At 38.6% G+C, this 23,674-nt stretch overlaps 2 protein-coding genes across 2 annotated transcripts in view; one reads left to right on the top strand and one right to left on the bottom strand.

Moving 5' to 3' along the window:
- The window catches only part of fbxl17 (F-box and leucine-rich repeat protein 17), a 196,258-nt gene extending 176,347 nt beyond the window's left edge, over window positions 1-19,911 (bottom strand). The window contains exons 1-6 of the mRNA XM_067522586.1: window positions 19,690-19,911; window positions 17,841-18,346; window positions 16,965-17,342; window positions 16,604-16,726; window positions 16,249-16,506; window positions 15,962-16,093 (exon numbers count right to left, since the gene is read on the bottom strand). Of these exons, the coding sequence (XP_067378687.1) occupies window positions 15,962-16,093; window positions 16,249-16,506; window positions 16,604-16,726; window positions 16,965-17,342; window positions 17,841-18,326 (1,377 nt within the window). The 5' untranslated portion in view covers window positions 18,327-18,346; window positions 19,690-19,911. The remainder of the gene's footprint in view (window positions 1-15,961; window positions 16,094-16,248; window positions 16,507-16,603; window positions 16,727-16,964; window positions 17,343-17,840; window positions 18,347-19,689) is intronic.
- A 1,451-nt stretch (window positions 19,912-21,362) lies between these two features.
- prxl2c (peroxiredoxin like 2C) lies at window positions 21,363-23,581 on the top strand. The gene is made up of 6 exons (XM_067522604.1): window positions 21,363-21,641; window positions 21,945-22,013; window positions 22,113-22,166; window positions 22,355-22,460; window positions 22,553-22,687; window positions 22,799-23,581. Exons 1-6 carry the CDS (start codon window positions 21,459-21,461, stop codon window positions 22,927-22,929), a joined length of 678 nt encoding a protein of 225 aa, XP_067378705.1. The 5' UTR covers window positions 21,363-21,458; the 3' UTR covers window positions 22,930-23,581.
- Window positions 23,582-23,674: the final 93 nt, after the last annotated feature.

The raw sequence follows: 23,674 nt of genomic DNA, 5'->3' as shown, positions 1-23,674 counted from the left end.
CCTGTTGAGGGCTGTGGGCGGCTGGAGACTATCCCAGTTGTCATAGGGCAAGAGGCAGGGTACATCCTGGACAGGTCACCAGTCTATCTCAGAGCCAACACAGAGAGACATTCAAAGACAGACATAGCACACAGACAACCATTCACGGTCACATTCACAATCAAGGCCAATATAAAGTCACCAAGTCACTACATCTAACAAGTATGTTTTTGGACTATGGCAGGAAAATGGAATATGCAGAGGAAACCCACGCAAGCAAGGGGGGAACATTCTGCAAACTCTAAATAAAAAAACCAGTAAAAGTAGTTCAGTAGTTTGTATACTGTGCTAACCGTTAAGCCTGATTTGTCCCATAATGTAATAAGTGACCGAGTCCTCCACAGTAAACCAGCCCCCTCCTTCTACCAGCTGTACCAGCAAACCACATCAGATGGAAAAGAATCTGTGACACTGACTGATTTTTATAATCATTGTAAACCTTGCCTAGTGATTATTATCTGAACAATATTTTATTTTTAGCAGATAAAAAGGGACATATGTGATTTTGCTTTTGTAGGCAAAAAAGGAATTAATTTTTGCTCAATTGTTAGTTCATCAGCTTTACCAGTCAGTAACATCAGTACCATTTGTCCACTTCCACGTTGAAACCCTTTTACAGCAAATTCTGAGCAGATAAAACATGTGATTAACTTCGGACAGTCTGCGATTAATCATGATTAAATATTTTTATTGATTGGCAGCACTAATTTTAACACATTGCTGAAAAGCTGCTATCTGACAGGTAACACCATTTGTATTACAGCAGATATGGCTACCTTCTACTCAGCCAGGCCAGTTGCATTAAAGCAAAACTGAGAGGGAATCAACAAGGAGAATCTTGCTCTTTAAAAAGAAAAATGTTGAGGAATTTTTAAAAATGTATGTTCAGTGAAGTAGAAATTGGCTAATTAAGATTAATCAGACACTGAAAAATCTGACCCTCATATCGAGCATATGTAAATGTCATGTACTGGACGTAATGACAGATTCTGGGAAACAAACAAACATTCAAATAATTCGGCCTCAGAAGGATATATATATATATATATATATATATATATATATATATATATATATATATATATATATATATATATATATATATATATATATATATATATATATATATATATATATATATATATATATATATATATATATATATATATATATATATATATATATATATATACACACACACACACACACACACACACACACACACACACACACACACACACACACATGGACAATGATCCACTGTGCCAAACTCACAGGATAAGAAAAATTGAAAATAAAAACAAACACAAACCCAAACAAACACACACACACACACACACAGACATTGCAAATAAAAACAAACCCAAACACAAACAAACACACACACACACATTGAAAATAAAAACAAACCCAAACACAAACAAACACACACACTTGATATGATATTCTTGATACATCTTTTTATTTTCAAATATGTTGTTCATTCAAGACTGTCAACAATGCTGATTTATTATATTTCTAAGGTTATGTTCACGCCTTCAATTTGCTTCTTTTGTCACACAGATTTTGTATTTACTGACATATGACAAAAGCATATAATATTTGAGAAGATAAAACAATAAATGTTCTGTTCAACTTATGGATTTTTGCCTTCTGCTGTACTACATGGGCGCTATACCTACTATGTCTATAGTTCATATGTGAATATATGAGTATGAATCTGTAAAGAAAGATATCTGACAAATAAGCCCATGATTAGTTTGATGATAAGTATTTTTCAAAAATAAAAAATATATCACAATGGCACTATGAAACTGCATATCTGATTTTTGAATACCTTTATACCTCTGTGACAGTTTTGGACAAAAACAGCAAACTCATTTTTAACAATGCTAGATGAAAGACATCTCAAACACAAGGAGATACATGCACTCCAAAAAAAAAAAAAACCTCAGGGTTATGTGTCACACACACACACACACAGACACACACTCAGGACACACCGCCCCCCCTCTACGCTTAGCTGCTCCTCTACCACACTAACCTTCACCTGTCACACAGGCTCCATATTTACAACCACCACAGCCCATCTGCCTACGCTCAGCCCTGACTGTCAATCAACAGCAAGCCGCCTCCCCCTCTGCGAACCCATGAACAGGCAAAAAGAACCAAACCATACCACCTGACAAACATCAATAAGGTGATGTGATGCTTTTTAATGCTAAATACAAGTAGGTTTACTTCTATTTTTTGCTGGCAAAATGAATTCTTTCAAGTAAAATTCCTTTGCTATTTAAAGTTAATTGACTCAATAATAATAATAATAATAATAATAATAATAATAACAATTGGAAAACCCCTTGCCATAGCCTCATTCCTTATACTTCTGTTTGAGGAGTCTGTCCCCCTTTTGAAATAGAGATTCTACTGAGGATGTTGGAGCCATTTTGTATTAAAGTCAAAACAAAACCAGAACTAACTCCTAAAAATAGTAATGGGCTGCATGGGCTGGGGGTGGGTTCTCACTTTCTATCATGGTTAGCATTCCTATAACTGAGAAAATAAATGTTTATTATACAGTAAAAACACATGGGAAGTTTCAGTCATTAGCAGTTTCTTCAAACTACAAAAAGAGTCTCTGAATTGCTTTACATCTTAAACAGTGAATGCTGGGAACTCTGCGGGTTTGTTTCTTTAAAACTTTATTCAATAATCAGCCACAGCACTTTATTTATTCACCTAATCATTCAAGGGAGAAAACCAAATGTCCAAATTTCTAAAACTAAAAAAAATAGTCATCTCAGTTGAAATTTTAAAAAGAATTTAGTCTCAATAACATATGTTCAGTGCTTGGGCATCTTGGTCTCATGATGTTAAAAGTTGAACAGCATGATGAAGAGGACGGTTTAAATACAAAGGGTAATTGAACCATTACATTGAGGGGTCGATTCATGGGTCAGGCACTTGTGATTTTTGCGGATAATCACCTTGTTAGAGAACAGAATGTTATGCAATAAGTACTGAAACATTTAACAGTTGTGTATTCAAAAGTTTAGAGAAACTAAGTTCACCGATAAAGGTTATAGTGCATTTATGTGCATTCTGAAATTTAAATTGAAAGTTGAATATCCCTAACTTTTTGTGAGTAGTGTATATGAAAAATATTAGTTCAAAGATTCCTGTGTGAGTAACTGCTGAAGAGATGCCTTCTGTAGTAAAATAGACTGAGGACATGAAAATAAAAATAAAAATAACTCATGAATCGCTAATGAAACGATTATATGGTAGTTTTAGTCATGTCCAGACAGCTGGCAATATGCTGTAGTGGGTGTGGTCCAAGTAAAGTCTGTCGATAAAGCCTATGAGCCCCTCAGTAATTTATACTAAGACTGGCTAAGTATTGGAGTTAAACTCAGCACTTTTGAGTAAAATGTACTGAAATGGTTTAAGCAGCATAAACCAGTGTGATATGCATTTACTGCAAACATCCCAGATAGTGAACTAAGCATTTTTTTTTTTAAATATGGTAAACTACAGCTAATTTAGCTATTCTGGTTTACTGTAAGACATGAACATTCATTTAACATGAATCCCTACCAGAGAACAGACTTTACTGGTGACAATTTGAGCATGCTAAATGTGAGGGAAGTTGCTATATAATAAAAAACAACTAATGAGAAGTTTCAGATTCCAGACTGCACTCCACTCATCGGATAATATTTCGTAACATGCAGCTTAAAGTGTCTTTGCTAATCCTAAGTGATGCAGTATAGATGTGAAGACGGAACAGCCCGACTTTCAGCAGTTCTTTGCCTTCTAATATACTCTATGATGGTGTGTGCTGGCTGCCAGTTGTGTGCAGTCAGTTCTTATTAGTTATCCTTTTAGTCCTGCAGCTATAGAAAGGTCAGCTGGCATTTCTTTTCGTTCAGACACACATGTGAACACACCTGTGTTTCCAGTGACAGCTTATATTTCCATCCCTTCTCCACTGTCTAGAAAAGTCTAGATGCTGCGAAGGGCCCCTGGCTTCAGCCCCCTGCATCTCAATGACAACCAGACATCCACAGGGATTTATCTAAATGCAAATCAGCTGCCTTAACTCAACAACACCCACATTATTGACTGAGAACACCCTAAAATGCATCCAGTGCTGCTAGCGAGTCAGGGCAGCTGGGCAGCCCTTTGGCTCTGACTTCCCTTTCATCTCTGCCCTCTGGAGCACGTTCATTTTCACCAAACTCTCTTTTAATTGAGAGCTAATTTAGCTAAGCCAAATTCACACCGGAGATAGATCAGACAGGAGCTGAGAAGTGGCGCAAAGGGAGAAGAAGAGTGAGGGAGGGAAGAGTTTGAGAGAGAAGAGGGAACAAGATTTGGAGTGACAGGTGACAATGAAATCTGCTGTTTGTGTCATTCTCACTCTCAAAGGAGAGAACCAGTTTGAGTGACATGAGGAACGGAGGGGAGTAGACAAATAGGTAACCTAGGTAAACAATTAGGTAAAAGCGCATAATTTGTTAGCAATATGGCTTGAAAGACAAAAAGTGAACTGATGTTTTAATCACGAGATCTTCACCAGGCAATTAAAAACAACTTTGTACATTTTTTTTTAGAAAGACAAAATGTGTTATCATGGCAGTAGCAACAATGTCAATCGAACTTCTGTTTACCTCAGTGACCCGTTCTATCTATCAGCAAGTGATAAAGATGACCTGAAACACTGAGCATGCTGACTACAAGGCTGTGAGGCCCTGTGACCCATGATGTAAACCATGCTGTAAAGTGATATACACGTCAAAGGTTATCTGGGGTCTTAGAGATGGGGAAACAACTTCCTTGATGCCGCCTGATGCTTTCTCCACTGCTACACAGCTGTTAATTAGCCCAGCTAAGTGCACCATTAATCGATTGCTTGTCTCTATGCAATATCTCATAACAGTGTTACATTCTGGCAATGCCAGGCGAAGAAATGTGAGGTTCTACATAGCTGTTTGTCTACTGAACTCTGATAGAAAATAGTGATGCTGTGCAGATGGTAACAAAGAAATTAATAACATGTGATAAAGACATGCAACTATACAGGTAAGAGCCACACAAAACAAATCCTAATTTGTGATAAACATTAATAGTTTTAGTCAGTCATTTATAACAAGTTAAATCAACTCCAATCAAAGTATATCAGCAGAGCAAGGGAGTAAACCCAAAAGAATGGGAAAACAGTAAAAAAAAACTGAGTGGGGAACCCAAACAAATCACATACCTTCTTTTGTGAGTCCTGAGAATGCCAGTCATGTTTTTGGATCTTTGAAAATGCAGGCCACATTTATGGCTGTACTATTAAAACATATTGTGTACTAGCTTTACACTGTAAAAATACTAGTTTTCAGGATTCTCCAACACAATTACATGATTTTGAGTGTCCCACAATATAATGCAAATACAGTATAAAAAGTGTGATTTTATGCTCCAACGACAACTTGCAAAACATCAAGCATGAACTCAAGTTTCCAACATTCTTTAAATGCCATAACTGGCAGTTAGGGTAAACTTTCCAAAGAGAATACCAATGTTCTGTATCACTGTACAATCTGAGAGATGTGATACTGGAAACAAATCTACACACAAGTACAACACAATACAATCATATATTAAATACTGTTGGGAACCAAAAGAGTTAAGAAAGAGAAAGAGAAAGAGAAAGAGAGAGAGAGAGAGAGAGAGAGAGAGAGAGAGAGAGAGAGAGAGAGAGAGAGAGAGAGAGAGAGAGAGAGAGAGAGAGAGAGAGAGAGAGAGAGACACACACCTGGATAAAAACAACAGCCCTCAGTTGTCTAAACAAAGAAGTTTTTTTCCTGACTACAAAAAACGGGTGACGATAAGAGCTCTAGTCCTCAAGAAATAGCCTTGTAGGCCTCTTAGAATCCCAACTCTTACAAAGACAAAAAGGGCTCACTACTCCAGAGCATTTCAGCCATCATTTCTAAGCCAGGTCATCCTTGAAAAGAGGTAAAAGCTTCAGGGAGACTGAGGCTGGGAAGACATATGTGAAAGTTAGATAAAAAGAACAGATAGAGGAAAGCATTGTGGAGCAAGTAAATGGAGACAAAGCAGGGAATTGAGAGGTAAAGCACAGACAAGTGACAAATCAACAGAAGGACAAACAAATGTAGTGCACTGAACACGAGCAGAAAGGAGGCAGGGCCGAGCACAAGATCTGGTGCAGGGGACAAAAACAGAGAGAGACAGACAGAAACTATCCAGGTGAGGGAATCCTGATTATGGAGTGACCTCGTTAACCCCAGAGGCTCGTTAGAGTCTCGTTACAGCAGCATTCTCCAAGCCCATCCTCTGTCACACCTTCATTAAGCCCATCGACCCACAGCGCTTATTAAACCCATTCATTACCCCAAGTATTGAACCAATGCTGCCATCACTGGACCCAAATGTATTACATGTGGAAGGCAGAAGGGTGACGTCTGCTGGAGGTGTGAGATACTAGATGGAGGAAACATTGGGGAGGGGAGGGGTCATGCACGCAAATAGATGCACAGCGTCTACAGTCGTTCATACAGACATACACCTTTCTGCGGCTTATCAATCATCACTAATGAAATCAGTGATTAGAGCTAGTTTGGCCTCTCAATCACAAACCAAGAAAGACCAGGGTAGGAGAGGGGGACAAACAGTGGGGAAGAAATGCAGAGGGGGTGATATGGCTTGTTTGAGAGAAGAGGGGCTTTATAGGATGAGTAGTGGGACCATAAGAATGTGGCAAAGGCAGGAGCCTTCTCCTCTTCTGCTCTACATCTCTGACTTTACTCCATGAAAAAGAAAAGATGTGAATCCCCAGAGAGGGCTATTCATCATGATACATACAAAATGGTCCACTGGGCTAAAGATGAGGCCTACATCCTGGCTTCAAGGGCCTGCTTTAAATGATGACATCACTTCTGCCCTTCTCAAACAAAAGGAAAACTCATCATGAGAGAGAGGGAAAGCGAGAGGAAGAGAGAGAAAGCACAAAGATATTAAGAAGAGTAAAGGCATGAGCGAGGTGTCGGAAAGGGCCATGAATCATAGTGACATCTCTGGCTGGGTGTCAGAAGCTGCTGCTGTCTGGAGCTGGATAAACACAGGCCTCTAAAGCAATGCTCTTTAAACACTGACTAGGTCGGAGCCCACCACCAGCCATCCAGAGAATTGAAATGGGTGCCAAATTGTCTTTTAAATTGACTGTCAAAACGTTACAGGGTGTTGCCAAAACTTTTCCAACATGCTTCTGGCTATCAATAGTGGATTAACTACCAAAATATAGAATACAGAATTAAGTGATTTTTTTTTTTTAAATCTAAAAAACTAGATTGAATTAAAGAAAACTGATGAACAGACATCATTTTAAATATCAATGAATTTGCTGATTACTTTCTAATTTCATTGACTTCTCTCGGCCCAGTAGATCATGCAACCATAGTTATATAAAAATGACAAAACAGCATTTTTCATTTGCCCTAATTACAAAAACTTATGTATTTAGTAGATTTTCTAGGGAGTGTTTTACAGTTAAGAGTTTAAGTTGCTTATGTTTTTCTAAAGTTCTATCAAATCAATGAAGAGCACGTAAAAATTGGCAACACCAACCGAATGAGACATAAATATTAAAAAAATCCTGAAATTTAAGGCCAATTTTTTTGAAACATGAATAATTTTTGTATGAATTAACAGTTGCCTAATAACATTCTACAGTGATCCACTAATGTCTTACTCAACAAATCATTTCAGCATTTAATTTCATCCAAGATGAAATCAGATCAGCAACACTGTGTCGGCTTAAAAAACTATATACAGCAGTAAGTGAGTTATTAGCCTGAGGGCAGGATAAGTTTTGCACAACTAGCCACACAGTAAAAATAAAATTAAAAGTGGGTTTCATCTTAGCTTCACTCCCCATCTCAGGCTGTAGTTCCTCCATGTGCTGAGCCAGAGTAAGCAATGAACAGAAAAGGATGTCACATTCCCATTAACATTCTTCAATGCTTTTCCTGGTACTCTCATACCTGCAGGCAAATGCTTGATAACATCATGGAGATGAGTGCTGCTACAACATCTACAGCCCTGAAAGATTATGCATAACCACTGCAAAGGTCACTCAGAGTTTCTGGCTACAGGTGAAAACCTACTTCTTTTCATTTCAATAGCATTCAAATTCTTACATAAATGATCTTTTATTCAAGGGATATGAAAGGTATACACAGCAACCACCCACTTTACACAGCAGGAAAATATTACAGCCTTGGTATCAAGAGGTTATTAGAATCATTCTTGTCCGAGCTGAACAGATTTTAAAAATTACTTCTTGTAAATATTCTTCTCAACAACTTGTTGCAGGTACATAAAACACAAAGAAAAACACGTGGTTAAGGAAATTAAAAAGTTCTCAAATATGTATTGATATACGTATGTTTTTAAAAACAGTTTGATCTTGAATGTGCAGTCTAGGCCTTGCAAGAACACTTAGGTGCACTCAGCTCCCTGTTGCTGCTGTGACTGCTCTTATCCAGTCCTACTACACCCTCTGCAGGTACAAAGCAAGTTCACCAACAAAGAGCACAGAAAAAGTGCTGATATGATAACTGGGTCACACTCATGAGCACAAACTCTAATATATATATATAAAAATTCAAAGACTACAAGTTGGAAACAATGTCCAGCACCAAAAAGGGACAAACAAGGAACAAACTGTATTTAACATCATCCACAAAGTAAACTGAACTGTTTTTCTTGTTGGCACCATGAATAAGACCAAAATTCTTTCTGTTTGTGTGACATACAGTCAATCTGTTACACATATCCTGATGGCATCTGCTTAAAGCAGTCATACAGGGCATGTTTGCAGTAACTGATATTTTGCATGTGTCTTTCTAAGGAATTGTCTTCTCTCACAACCGATGTACATTAAGTAAACAACAAGGTACTTTGCTTTTTTGTTTGTTTAAAAAGGCATTTAAATAAAGGGACCAGTTAAACCAGAGTTATAAATATCTCTGATCTTCTCCAAAGGAGTTTAGGTCCAGAAGAACGTCAGGATTCAAACACGTCACGATCAAGATCCACTGTAACTATAACATATTTAGGATATAGAACTGTAGAAATTCACTACAAAATCCATAAACTTATTGTTTGTTCATTAATAGTTTAACTTACTATTTTTTCTAAGGATGTCAATCTTAGAGGATGCCAAACTGAGATCATGCAGGGCATAGGAAAAGCAGTTTTGAATCAAATTTCTGCTTGTAAAAACTACTACTACCTACAAGTTAGAAGAGAGCAATAGCCATTACCACCCTCACTACTGTGCCTTCTCTCCATTTCTGCCAAACTACTTGATTATAACCACTATCATATAAAGCCAGCTAAGTTGATTGTTTCACTTATCTTTTAAAATGCCAGTCATTTGACTTTGTTTGTGCTCCACAAGTTTATTACTCTTAGCATTTCCATGAGGCACTCAGGGGAATCCAAGAGAGCATCCTGCCACACTAAAGTCTGCCTCTTCTTTTTCAAAAACTAATTTAACCTGTGTTATTGATGGAGTCAGGAAGCAAGATGCGAAATGTTAATGCTGAATCTTTTTCTGGGGTAACCGATTTTGAAAAGAAAACACTGTAGCAAGGTGAAAAGTCACTTTGGAGGCGCACTTCACAGAGTCGCATTGCTACAGGTGCTTTCATTTTTATGCCTTTCTTCCTCTTCCCTTTAAAACTTGTTTTGTTCTTGGGCAGACGGAGGAGGGAATATATCGACGATGTCTGTGTCTGAGTGCAGCTGGCTGTCCAAGTTAAAGTCAGTGCTCATTAATGCATCTGATTACTCTTCAGGCAAAGACCGATCAGCAACCAGCTCAAACACACAGACACACATGCAGAGCAGCATTTCGGGGACAAGAATCGATACAGAGGCACTTCAAAAGAGCAGTGAAGAGGAGGATATTGGAGAGAGTAATGTGCTGTTAGCTTAGACTACATACTGAGAATGTAACCAGTGGTACTGAGAGAAAATAATGATTTTAAAAAGTGTGATAAACACAATGTATTATTTCACAACTTACACTATATAATTTTTTCATTCTTTTTAATTGAAAGAAAATGTCTTCTTTTTTGTTCTTTTTAAATAATTGAGCAACAGTATTCATTTGACAGAAACCTTTTAGACAACTTACTCTTTTGCCTTGGAGTTTTCAACCACAGGTGAATTTCGGCTTATGTTTAAAAATTGCGGAAATTGTAGTTTCTAGATTCAAGAATGAACTGGTGAGCTAAAAAAAACAAAAATAGAACATATACACATTAAGATTATGTAGTCAGGGAATAATTAGTCATTTATAAGACTGCTTGAATAATGGGAGTTCGCTTATAACAAAGTTGTAGAGGGTACATCCAGCTTAAAAGATTTACATATGTATTTTAAATTCTGTACAGTTTGTGGTCATGTTGGCCAGACTGTAATGACATCACTATTTACGGACTTTCTTGTCACAGCGCTACATTTCTTTGTGCATTATCTCCACTAAATTTCAATCATAGGAACAGGGTGAAACCCAGACAGAGGTTTGAACTGCACCTTTGCACAATACAAACAATTCTAGCACCATATCTCTGTAGCAAAGCCAGTGGTCATAAACTACACATGGTACATTTAAAGGGAATAATCAGTAACCAAACGCTGTTTCTGCGGTACTCTGTGGTTTTATGTCGACTTATTAAAAGTACCAACATGAAAAACATGATAAAAGGAATTGCTACAACAGAAGATACACAGTTAAACTCAAAGAGAAAATGAGGGGAAAAGAAGAGAGGTAAAAAAAAGGTTTGTATTATTTATCAGGAGGGATGCAAACCAATATCAATTTCAATATTCTACTAAAACTTTTTTTTATACATTCCTTGACACAATTACTTATTTCTGGTGAAGAAAGAACAATTGTATTGAATGTGCATTATTATTGTTAGGGTTTGGATTAAGTTTGCATTCCCTTATGTGCCATTTTATTGTAAGGGGATGCAAACTTAACCTTGACACTAAAATTATGTACATTCAGCTAGTATAAATGTTTTTTCATCATCAGAAGTAAGTGCAGTCAATATTATGTTGATCAAATAATTTATTTATATAAATAAAAAAAATGTATTACTAATTTTGCCATTTCAAAATAAGGAGATATAAACTTTTGCACCCAACCAAATAGCTAGCTCCCAAGCACATAAAAAGAGGGCCAAAGACAAAAAGACAGAGGGAGAAATTTGTATGACTCCATGCAATGAAAATCATGGAAATTCTGGAAGGGAGCAGAGCTTTTCCTCACTCTGACAGACTTAATCCAGTGCCATTAGCAGTTAAACTGACTAAATACATCTTACAACATCGGACATATGACATCCTTAAAAGTCTAAAGCCCTCTCTGTAAAGACTGGGGAGAACTGGGGAGATGTTGTAGCCAGACAATGCACTGTTTGTGTAAATGTAGTTTTTGTGTTTGTGTGGAGTGGTTCTGTTTATCTCTGATTACAGTCAAATACTTGAAAAAGTTTCCAGAGGAGGTTCTAGTGCAGCTGGCAGCTATTCAACTCATCTGCTCCCCTGTATGTCGCTTCCAGTGTTTTAACTAGCTTTCTGTGTGTGTGTGTGTGTGTGTGTGTGTGTGTGTGTGTGTGTGTGTGTGTGTGTGTGTGTGTGTGTGTGTGTGTGTGTGTGTGTGTGTGTGTGTGTGTGTGTGTGTGTGTGTGTGTGTTGATTTATGTCAAAAGGTCTATCCCATAATAACTGAGAGCTATCATTATCACTGTCTTTGTCTTTGCTCTAACTCTAATCTGGCTAATTAAATCTACTAATGTCAATATACAATTTAATCTGTGATTATGTCTGATTGGAGTGGTGCAGTCTCACTCATTTCCTTTGACAAGCCAAAAAAAAAAAATAAATAATTAAAAAAAAAATATAAGAAGAATACTGGCAAGAAGGACAGACATTTCAGAGCAGTAGATGGGGCCTCCTTCACTGACCAGTGGCCAAGAAACAGCATTCAATTTGACAGTTTGTCTTTTCCAGGGTTTCATGTTGTTCCACCCACAAACAAATCCGTCCCATCCCAAAGGCCTAAGTGTGAGAGCTGGAAAATGTAGTGAAAGCAAAGGAGAGAAGCTCCAATTGTACACGCGGTGTGGTAATTACACCTAAATTGAGGGCACGTGGTAATCTATGTTAGGTCATCGTCAATTCCACTTACATTTCCACATTTTGGACTAATTAAAACTGTAAATAATAAGAGCCTGTGTGTGTGTGAGTGAGTAAGAGAGAGAGAGAGCACGAAAGAGAGTGTGAGAGTAGGCATACACAATGTCTTTGAGATGAGAAGAGGAAAAATCGTTCCATCACACTGCAGGAAAAATTAAGTGCAAACTCTTTGATTTGAAAAAGACAGAGCAGATAAGGTTTTTTTTTTTTTTTTTTTTTTTTAAAGAGAGAAAAAAAAAGAGAAAAGTAGAAAAGTGCTATTCCAGCAAAAATGTTTGCAGATTATGGTGTGCATTCAACTAAAAGGAACATTGGAGAAAAGTTGGCAACATGGAAAGATGGATGAGGTTTTTGCAGGTTACAGTTTGTCCACTTGGTCTATAAAACTGACAGAACACAGAGTTAAACTTTCAGGGCTGCCTTTACCCCCTACGGCAAATTGAAGTGAGATGAGGAAAAGGGGAATTTGCTATTCTCTGAGCCTTTGCCCTTCGAGGTTGTGGAAGAGAACAGAATATGAATGGGGAGAGAGAAAGAAAACACTTCTGAAGATGAAAACAAGACTTGAAAGGCAACCGGAGCAATATAACCAACTCTGGCATAAATACTGAATGACTGCCAATAAAGAATGCAGGGTAGATGTCAAAAGGAGTGGGGCACAGAGACACAGGAGTCACCTACCTTTCACACAACGCGCTCTTAGCCCAGGGTTATACATAGCCCTGGGCTAGTTTGGCCCCAGGCTAAGAGGCAATGAAAGAGCAAACGTCAATTGGTCCAATGTAAACAAAATTTGGAAACATTCAAAACAGTTCTGAAGCAGTTTTACGCATTGTGTTAGCAACTTTAAACTGTCATTTGGTTTAAAAAAAAAAATGTGTCCTTCAGTATGATCAGGGTTTAGGCATTATCTTTTATCTCTTTGTTTTGCAATTAAAAAGAAAAGTTAGACATTTCACCTTGAATCATAGCAATGCCACACATTTCACCACTTCTCTAGAAGTATCCAAACCTATCCACAACTTTACCTCAGTTAACCAACAACCAACATTTAGACATTTGTGGTTTCCATTTTTAAGGACACTGCCAAAAGAAACAAAAACAAAAAAACATTGGCAGAATTACGGATAATATTGTTAGTGCTAGACGTGTTTAAATATTTCCTTAAGGCTACACAAGCTTATTTGAAGAAGCTGCCCCCTCTTCCCTAAAAAAAAAACAACAACTATTTAACCATCTACAGAGTTGGATATTGTCCTAACACAGAGAATAAACCCTGCAGCATGGAACTGAAACCACAACCACGACAAGAAGAAAGGAAGTAGAGACAGAAAAAAAATGCATGTGGGTGTGCACATGGCAAAGAAAAAGAGAGAGGGCGAATGGAAGACCACACAGAAACATCCTGCAGCCATTCAATTATTCAATTTTGGAAGAGGGGGAGAAACAGAGGGCAGATCAGAGTGAGTGAAAGGCTCATCCTCATGTGTGATTGATTAGGAGAGACAGAAACAGGATCGTTGTACCGCAAAAGCCAGTAGAGAGGAGGGGAGAGTAAATGGCAAGACATGGAGAGGAGAGGCTTTACAGTGAAGCCTTAAAGAGGCTTTCAATATAGTGTCCCTTGACTGTGCAATTTATAGCACACTAAAAACTGAAAAGTCCAACCCAATTCTGCTTCCTGGATCAATGCATAAAGAGAACAAGGGCTGAGCCAACACAATGGTCCCAGAAGTGTTCAACCTTTCATTTTTTGCATAAACCTTTCAGAAAACCCTTTTCCCACGTTGTTTTAAACCCTTTTAGTTGCTCTGTGAACAGTTGACCCGGAGTGAAACAAGATCCTCAGAGGCACAAGAAGTTTGACCACCTTTTAAATTCTTCATAAGTGATACAATATTTATAATTATTATATTAAAGCCAACGAGCTATAAGACTTGACGTCAATGTATAAATGCATAGAAAAAGCAAAAGTACCACAAAGCATCCATTAGTGTTAATGCATATTTTTGGAACACAACAACAACATATTTAGCTAAACTCACTCGAAGAATATAAACAACAATGTTCCCACAAAGCAACAAAATCAGTTTTCTAATTTCTGAGAATGTGGAGTTTGTTTTTTTTTTCCAAGCTGTCAGAGAGAATAAATGGCCTCAGAGAAATGGCATGCAAGTCTTTCTGGGTCATCTTAATTCCTGGCAAACTTAATGACAATGTTAGGCCAAGCAACCAGAAGACCTAGACATAACAATTCCCATATAAGCTCAGCCCATTTTTCTTAGCCCTAATGACAGGAAGCTAAAATAACTGTAACGCTCTAGCATCTGAAAAATGACTGTGAAATTGATACTGCTGCACTAAAATGTTATCAGAAGAAATATTAATCTTTCATCTAGTCATAAAGGCTAATGTAATATAATGTTTAGCTGATGAATGGGGTTTTAACAAACTGAAATATTGTTAACAACTTAAAGTGGACTAATTTATCAAGGCCGTGATTGCTCATGGTGTGTAAAAAAAAAAATCATTATAGTATTAGTGACAAAAGGATCTAAATAATAAGAGCTTAGAGACAGAAAAATGACATCTTTGCTCTCTTCTTATACCAGAATCCAATAATAAATGAGAAATCCAGTAAATTGGATCTGTGTTTGTTTTTTGGTGGAGAATCACACAGCTCAACATTAGTAAGTATCATCAAGCTTAGGCTCACAAGAAAAAGCTGTTTTTAAAAAGTGAAAACTCTTCCACTGACATCTAGTGGTGGACTGTCACTTTCTCCTGTGGCTGCTGTTTCTAAAACAAATACAGTGTGACTGGGGAATAAGTGAAAGGATGTATAAAACAAAACCAGCTGTGATAATGAGACCAGTCATCAAATTATTTAGACATTAGTCAGCAAACATATGTACACGTCCACACATTGGGATTCACATAAACATGTGGGTGGAGATAAAATTAATACCATATCTTGAAGGAATAATTATTTCCAGTAGGTCCAAGAAAATATTTTCTCGCTATTGCATTGAAATAGTGAGGACTTCCAGGATCTAATCTGATCATCATATTTGGCCCAGTTCTTAATTTTTCATAAGCTAAATGTGCAGAATTGTGGAAAGTGTGTGTTGAAAGCTGTCTTTGTAGTTCTGCGGTTTATAATATTGTAGTGAATCAATTTTGATTGATAATAGATTCTAGTTTTAAATTTACTGATGTGGCAAACTTTCCTTTTACAAATAGTTCACCATACCTTTAAATAATAAAAGCTTCTCCCATATATGTGAGAATCAGTAAAACAAACTATGATGCGAAAAGCTATTTGTGTGCCATAGCAAAAAAGAAAAAGAAGACAAAAATAATTGTTCACTATGAATTCTATGAGTTATGAGTCTTAGTCTTTGCTTTTGAGCTGATCTTTTTTAGATGAATTCTTTGACACCACAATTCCAGTAACTAACACTAAATGCAAGAGACAGTGGCACAGTATTCTGACCATATTCCTACAGGCCCACAACACACAGCTGGTGCGAGTTCCCATGGAGTGCCAAAAGCAACACGCTGCCGAAACCCTGAGGCAAGCAGGTAGAAAAAGATCAACACTAAATATGAGACTAGGTGTGGGACTGACCATTTTGTTCTCCTGCAAGTAGAGTCTCTGAAGTTTAGGGCATCCTCTGGCCAAGGCCACCATCCCTTCATCTGTGATGCTGTAGCACTGACCCAAGTGGATGTCCTTCAGCTCACTGCAGTGCTCTCCTACCTGCAGGCAAACGGGAGACGTTACTAAGTTGATATGGAATCTTACTTACTAATTATTACTTGAACTTTCATTTGGGTATATTCAAAACAGATGTGACAGGTTTACCTCATTTTAACACTAAAACAAGTATCTCCATTCAGGCTTTCAGTGTGTACCTTCTTTAGAGCTTCATCAGTCAGTTTGTCCTGGTTGCCCACATGCACCTTCACCAGGAGAGGGCAGTGTGTAGCCAGGGCAGACAGGGACGCGTCACCCAACTGCTTGCAGCGGTATGCTGTGTACTTCTGCAGGCCTGGACATTGTGATGCCAGGGAGGACACACCATGATCATGGACTCCTCTGCAATCCGAGATGTTAATCTCCGTCACATTCTGCCTCCGAGACGCTATTTTCACCAGGAGATCATCATTTACCTGTTGAATGGAACCGAATGAAACAGCGAGAGAGCTGAAAGCCCATAGAAACAACAAAGATCTGTCTTAATTATACAGTTTTAAGGGGAATGTTTACTTGTTGGAGGCCACTGAGGTCAATTTGCTTCCAGAACTGAAAGTCCAAGCAGAGATCCCTCCAGTACTTACAAACCAGGGAGGCACACAGACAGCGCTCCTTTACTGTCAAGTGAGAAAGCACCTGCAAAATAGGCAAACGAAGATATGATGCACAAAAACAAAACAGTTCCGCATGCATATTTTCAGTCAAGCAACATTCATTTAATGACAATATAGATGATGTGGATCATTAATAAAAATAAATAAGAAAAGAATCAGTACAGGAAAAGTATTCTAGCATCTTTTAATGTACGAAACTAACTGAAAAAAATGAGTAAACATAAGCAAAAAGCCAATTTAACTCTTTGATGAACACAAACCTTGAGAAGGATGGAGGAAGGCAGGTGGTTGATGCTTAAGTTTTCAGCAGCGTCACAACTTCTCGTCTGGCAGTCATCATAATGATGCAGGCAGCAGGGGGATGAGTCTGAACTGTGGGGCAAATCAGCATGAAGACTCAGCCCACAACAGCCATCTGCAGATGAGGAGGAGGACAAAGCAGAGGAAGAAGAAGAGGAGGAGGAGGGAAGTGAACGGAGGGGAAGATGGCAGTGGCCAGTTTCAGAGTTTGAGGCCTTGTCTCCCCCACCTCCCCCTACTTCTCCATTCTCTAGTCCTCCGTCAGGGGCAGCAAAGGCACAGCGTGGCTGCTTACAGGGGGTGCACCTCTCCACCTCTGAGCACTTCCTCTTACACACCTACAGCCAAAGACACACACAGACACATTAGCCACGTGGGATCAGATTCTCTTCAGGCAAGTAACGGCACACTCAACATTAAAGCCTTTAATTACAATTTCAGCGTAAAAGAACATGACACCACCCATATTACGAAACGGTTAAAAACAGCAACCCTGATCTTGGAACCCAAATGAAAAGAATCCGTAACGGTTATATCTGGGACACTGTATTCAAGTATTTCTGACTTGCACTATAGTAGAAGCCATTCCTTTAAGAGTCATGTGTTTTCTTAAATTATTTGGTATTAAACTTTAGTTGTTCAGGCCCTAAGCTGGAATGCAATCAGGTGTTAGTCTTGGTGTTAACTAACACTTTTTAAACGGATAAATTAGACCTCAGTCTGCCAGAAATATTTGTCAGTGTTGTCAAACATCATATTTTCCCAAAATATCCCTAAAATATTTAATTGTAATCCCTAATAATTTCCTCGCAAATGGCTAGGTTCATGTGGCCTACCATTTCCGTGTAGTCGTTGGTGCAACCAGGCACAGGCACAGGTATGGGCACAGTGACAGACACCCCAGCAGTTCGAAACAGTGCTGGTGTTGGAATCAGTTTGGCAGGAACAGCAGTTAAGAGGCTCCTGCCCTGGCCCTCCCAGATAGCTAGCTCCCGTGGTGACAATAGGAAGTTGGAGCAGTCTTCAGGAGACGCAAGTGTTGTGTATCGCTCGGCGAACTTCGAGGCAGCTGCTGCTCCAATGCCAACACCCACGCCAGGGACACCGATTCCTGTGACACTGTTGTGATAGTACCCGCTACCGTTGATGCCGCCTTCCAAATGATTGTTGTCGTCTTCAAGACCGCCGCTGTTGCTGTGGATGATAAAGCACAGCATGCAAGGGCCCTGCAGGAAACAGTTCTTCTTCTTCTTTTTCCTGTGATTCAACTTGTGTGTTCTCTTCTTCAGACGGTAACCATTTTTCGAGAGAAGATGGCCCATATAGATGATTCAAGGAAACTCTAGACCAACAAAGATACAATCGTTAGTAAATTCAGCATTTAGTCAAATTTCTCCTTAGAGAGAACAGTGCAAGACTGGCTATGGTAAGTTCAGTTTTAAAAGCAAAAGATGATTATAGAAAATATATAATTTTTGATTTTCATGTTTACTAAACTTGGTTTGTAAAAGAATAACTGAATAATAAAAACTATTAATGCCATTATGTTTTAAAGCATCCCAACTTCATTTTGTAGATACTAAACCTTTTGCACAGCACATGTAACTTGTTAGTGCATAAAGACGGCAGCCTGCTTTGCAGGTTGTAAGAGCAATGGAGACAGAGCTACATCCATATACAGCTGAGAACACACATGATGCTGACAGTGCAATACCACAATTACACTCTTCTCCCTCTGCAGTACACATTACTACTGTCCAGTCTTGTGACATTCTGTATCCTCTGTTGGCATTGGTAATAAAAAGAATTTACTCAGCATAATTGTGAATACTGCCAGTAAACAATTGGTACAACACATCAATATAGTTTCAGTCTGTGCCCTTGCGACCTTGTCAACAACATCTGGCCACTGAACTTCAGGGTCCAGGAAAAAAAGAGAACAGGTCCAATCAATCCAATCAGTTACCATACACTATGGCAAACCAGCATGGGTTCCAGGAGTGGGGAGCGGGTACACACACTTGCATAAAACTTTTAGCACTTACAGCAGAACTGTTGTTGATAACTATGGTATATATTGATGTGCCGTATTTATATACATATTGGTTTATCATAGTTAATATTTAAAGACTGTTCGCTGGTTGTTGAGTAATTTTTTAAATCAACGAATTTCTGTTTACACTCTAAACCAATTTCCCTCTGAGCAGGTAAATACAGTATCTTCAGTACCACACACAACAATGGGGCAGTGACCTTTCTAGCTGGACCTCTGTCGATACCATTTCACTCGGATTATCTGTGGTATGCTCAGATATACTAGGCTTTATACAACCCTAATTTCACTGCATACGTAAAAATACAAAATAGCACAGCTGTTGTCATACTAGAGTGTATCAAGGTAACAGCAATGAATGGTCTCTTTGCTGTCGAATAAATACACAAAGATGTAAACAGTAAACAGGTGGTTATTACACAAATGTGTCCTAGGGTTATCACCTGTTGTCGCGATAGGTTTATGTCAAACATTTGCACCAACATAAAAACATATTTACAACCTCATTTAGAGAAAAAGAGACACGGTTCTGATGCTAACCCAGATGAGTTTTCTGACAAGCTAGCTTGATCCATCACTAACCATCACTAGATGCTACGTTAGCTCTAGCTCCAACATGAAACATCTCTCACCACTTCACACGGTGTTCCCACACTCCGCACGGTGTCCGCATAATACTGCTTTGCTGCACAGTTCAAGATGACGGCTGACAAGTCCCGGAAGAAGAGAGACGGTCGCAAGTAAACCTGCAACTTAAGTAGCGTAGTGCTTATCCAAAACAGTGGCAGCTCTGGCTCTGCTGCTGTTGGGTCTGCTCTTTAGGACAACACTTCCGCACCGAGAGGGCAATGGGATGGAAGCCGACAAGGGGCGATTCGTAATTAGTCATAGTCAATGTGGCGGATAAACGTGTAGCTTAGAGTGATTAGTGAAGCCTTAAGTAAATGTAGCTATTTTACTTGAAGGAAAAACGCAATATCAAAGTGCAGAAAGTAAAACTACTTAAAAATAAAATAACTTGAGAATATTTTATTATTGCGTTTTATTATTTTATTTTATTATTATTATTTTATAATCATTTTATTATTATGGGGCGGCTGTAACTCAGTTGGTATAAGGCAGTCGTCCATCGACCACAGGGTCAGTGGTTCGATCCCTGCTCCCGACTACATGTCAATTTGTCCTTGGGCAAGACACTGAACCCCCAAGTTGCTCCTGGTGGGTCAGATGAGCACCTTGCATGGCAGCCACCGCCATCGGTGTGTGTGAGTGTGTGTGTGTGTGTGTGTGTGTGAATGGGTGAATGGGAATCAACATTGTAAAGCGCTTTGGATATAAGCGACAATTTACCATTTACCATTTTTTATAATATTTGTTGCATTAATGTGTACCTAACTCATATGTTGCAGATGGTTTCATTATAAATACTCACAAAAAGTTGTGGATATTCAACTTTCGGATTAAATTTAAAAATGCGCCTAAAAGGCACTATATCCTTTACGAGCTAACTTAATTTGACCTTCTCTAAACTTTTGAATGCACGTCCATTTGTCTCAGTGATTATTGCATAACGTGAAGTTATCTAATTACCACAACGTCATTGATGGATTATGTCTTATCATGTCTGAAGTTATTGAGACTTTGACATTTTTTGTGGTGGTATACCGACCACTGTTTTTTTTTTTTTTTTTTTAATTGTTTGAGATGAAGAAATTACCATTGCATGCTTCTACTAAAATGACCTACTTTATGACATAATATCGCTGTATCACTTCACATTTTCCTTTCATTTCACCCGAACGTTGAATATCCCTAACTTTTTGTGAGATGTGTGTGTGTGTGTGTGTGTGTGTGTGTGTAGTGGTGACTGCCGGAGATTAGAGAAGCACGGGAAGGTTGCTGGTTCAATCCCTAGACCAGTAGACTTAACCTTAAATCTGAGACAAGTTATACATTTTGCTGAGTTTATACCTGCCCTGAATCTTAGTGTAAATATGTATGAAAGACGAATACAAGCCATCTGGTTTTATCGGTAAACACGCGGGACAATATGTAATAAACTTGTGCTGAGTTGGAAACACTGAGCTTAACGTAAGATACTGTGATGCATTCATGTTTGCTGGAGCACACGGAGCAGATTTTTGTTCATGCATATACACAATGATATCACTTTTTATTCTGCATGAAATAAAGTAGTTGCCTTCGCTGCATTATGACGATCTACTAACTAGTAAATAGTAAGTTCTCTTTTTCCTGTTCGTTTTAAGTGACTTTTTTTCTGTCCTCTCCCCCTCCTTCCACTACACACGGCTAATGGGCGGGTTCCCAGCCGCCGTGTAGCTCCTCCAGCCTGAACTACAACTCCGCAAAACAGCAGTGGGACCTCGGGAAGCGTGTGGAAATGGCTAAAGTGGTTTCACCAATAATTCGACAAGTAACTAAAGAAAATCGGGAAATTCCGAGCCGTCCTCTCGATATTCGCCTTGAAGACGTCGAAGACTGTTTAATTTATGACCGACACGGAGTCTCTTTCCCCTTCAAGAGCTTATATCAGGACAGGAAATCGGTCATAATTTTCGTGCGGGTAGGGGTAAAAAACTTTGTTTGACCTAACCACCCTGGTGAATTATAGGCTACCTTGCCTGAGGTTGCATTCGTAAAGCCACTAGAGGTTAATGTTAAGTAGATTGAGCCTCTGATTAATTTCCTTTTCAAAGCATCTGCCCCAACAACTTCCCATGCTCTGATGGAAATAGAAGAATGTTAAAGTCATGTGTTTAGGTGAAGACAGAGCTAAACGTTATATAGGCCAAGATGATGGCTACAAATGAGATATTTCACATTAATTTAGGCTAATAATGTTATAATTTACTGTATGTCCCTGCAGAATTTCTTGTGCTACAGCTGTAAAGAATATGTGGATGATTTGAGCAAAATCCCAAGAGAAGCACTAGAAGTACGTTGTTGTTTTTTTATCCACACAAATGCAAAACATGTTGAATGGGTGTGAATATGACTTATTGATTTAGAAAACAATTAATGTGTGTTGTTGCAGGCTGCTGGCATTACATTGGTTGTGATTGGTCAATCTACTCATAATCATATAGAGGTAATGCATTTGTTAAAGAATCTGCTTAGCATCACTCATTCTGATTTAGTCTCAGAGATGTATTGCTTTATTAATGACATTTATTGCACTCATTGTTTTTGATGCACCAATGTTTCTTTTTTATGTTTGTAAATCATCACTCAGCTGTGCTTTTAATTGTTTAATATGTTTCTCTCTCTCTCATGTAGCCATTTTGTTCGCTGACGGGGTATTGTTATGAAATGTATGTGGACCCAGAGAGGTGCATTTATCGAAAGCTTGGGATGAAGAGAGAGGAGAGATTCACAGACTGTGGTAATGCAGTAATGAGGGCAGTGTGAGTCAGCTTGTTCTGAGATGGTGATTAATGAAGAATTGCATCTGTGTGTGTATGTTTATGTACTCAGCAAACCCTAGTCCCCATGTGAAGTCTGGTACTTTTATGGGCCAAATGAAGAGTATTTGGAGGGCCATAACTAGTCCTGCATTCGACTTTCAGGGTGACCTACATCAACAAGGTGGAGCCATCATTGTAGGACCCGGTAAGCTTTTCTGTCTCTCTATCTCTGTAAAGGTTTGAGCTTAGTTTCTCACATTGCCTCCATCGTGTTTTATCTTTCTTTCTTTACTCTCCCATTTTCTTCTCTCTGCAGGCTCTCAGGTTCATTTTTCACATTTTGACTCAAACCGTCTGGACCACATGCCCATTAACTGGCTCCTGCAGCTTGCAGGAGTTCAACAGACTCTGGACTTTAGTGATAAGCCAAAGATCATCCATGTGTAGCGGGTCGACTGATTGAAAGTGTGCTTCACCCCTTATCACTGGTATTATCACACATGCAGATGTGTGCATACAATGCTGGTTTAGTAACATCACCATTTTCCACAGAACAGTTTGGGAAAAGTCACTGTCAGTGTCAAATATTTGTGTGCCCCAGTATTTCTGAGTGTACAGTTTGCCATTTCACCATTTGACTGACTATATTACTGAAATCTCAGAGAAGTCTGACACCCACAGTCTCACCTAGTGTTGCACATCACACTTCATTTACAACTGTGGAAAAAAGCAGTTTAACATTACAAAAGCCTCTTAACTCGTGGTCTCCTTACTAGCTTTTCAAATGCATTATCTTTAAGGAAAAGCTTTAAGGGAACTGAGCACACATTGTCTTCTAATGAAGACTGAGATGTGGTAAGGAAAAACGTTTTGTGTAAGATTCTCAAGTTTCACTTTCTACCTTTCCCACCACAATGTGCCTTATGTTGTATTATCATCCTATGCTCGTAGTAAGGTGACTGCAGGGTCAATAAACACTTCACCACAAGTGGTGCACTGATGTTAGTAATCAGCCTAATCAAGTCTGCTCTTAAAACCTACTTTCCATATTCATAGTAATTATTAACCTATAAATAAAGTCTATTTAATATATCATGCCTGCATTTGTATCAGTGCCACACTTTTGTGCATGGCCACAGCACGGTTATATCCAAATGTGATCTACTCACCATCCAAGACCACATTTCCCAAC

The sequence above is a fragment of the Channa argus genome, chromosome 11, assembly GCF_033026475.1.
Source record: "Channa argus isolate prfri chromosome 11, Channa argus male v1.0, whole genome shotgun sequence".
Taxonomy (NCBI): Eukaryota; Metazoa; Chordata; class Actinopteri; order Anabantiformes; family Channidae; genus Channa; species Channa argus.
Note: the sequence above shows the minus strand (reverse complement) of the source record. Positions and strands in the feature narration are given on the sequence as shown.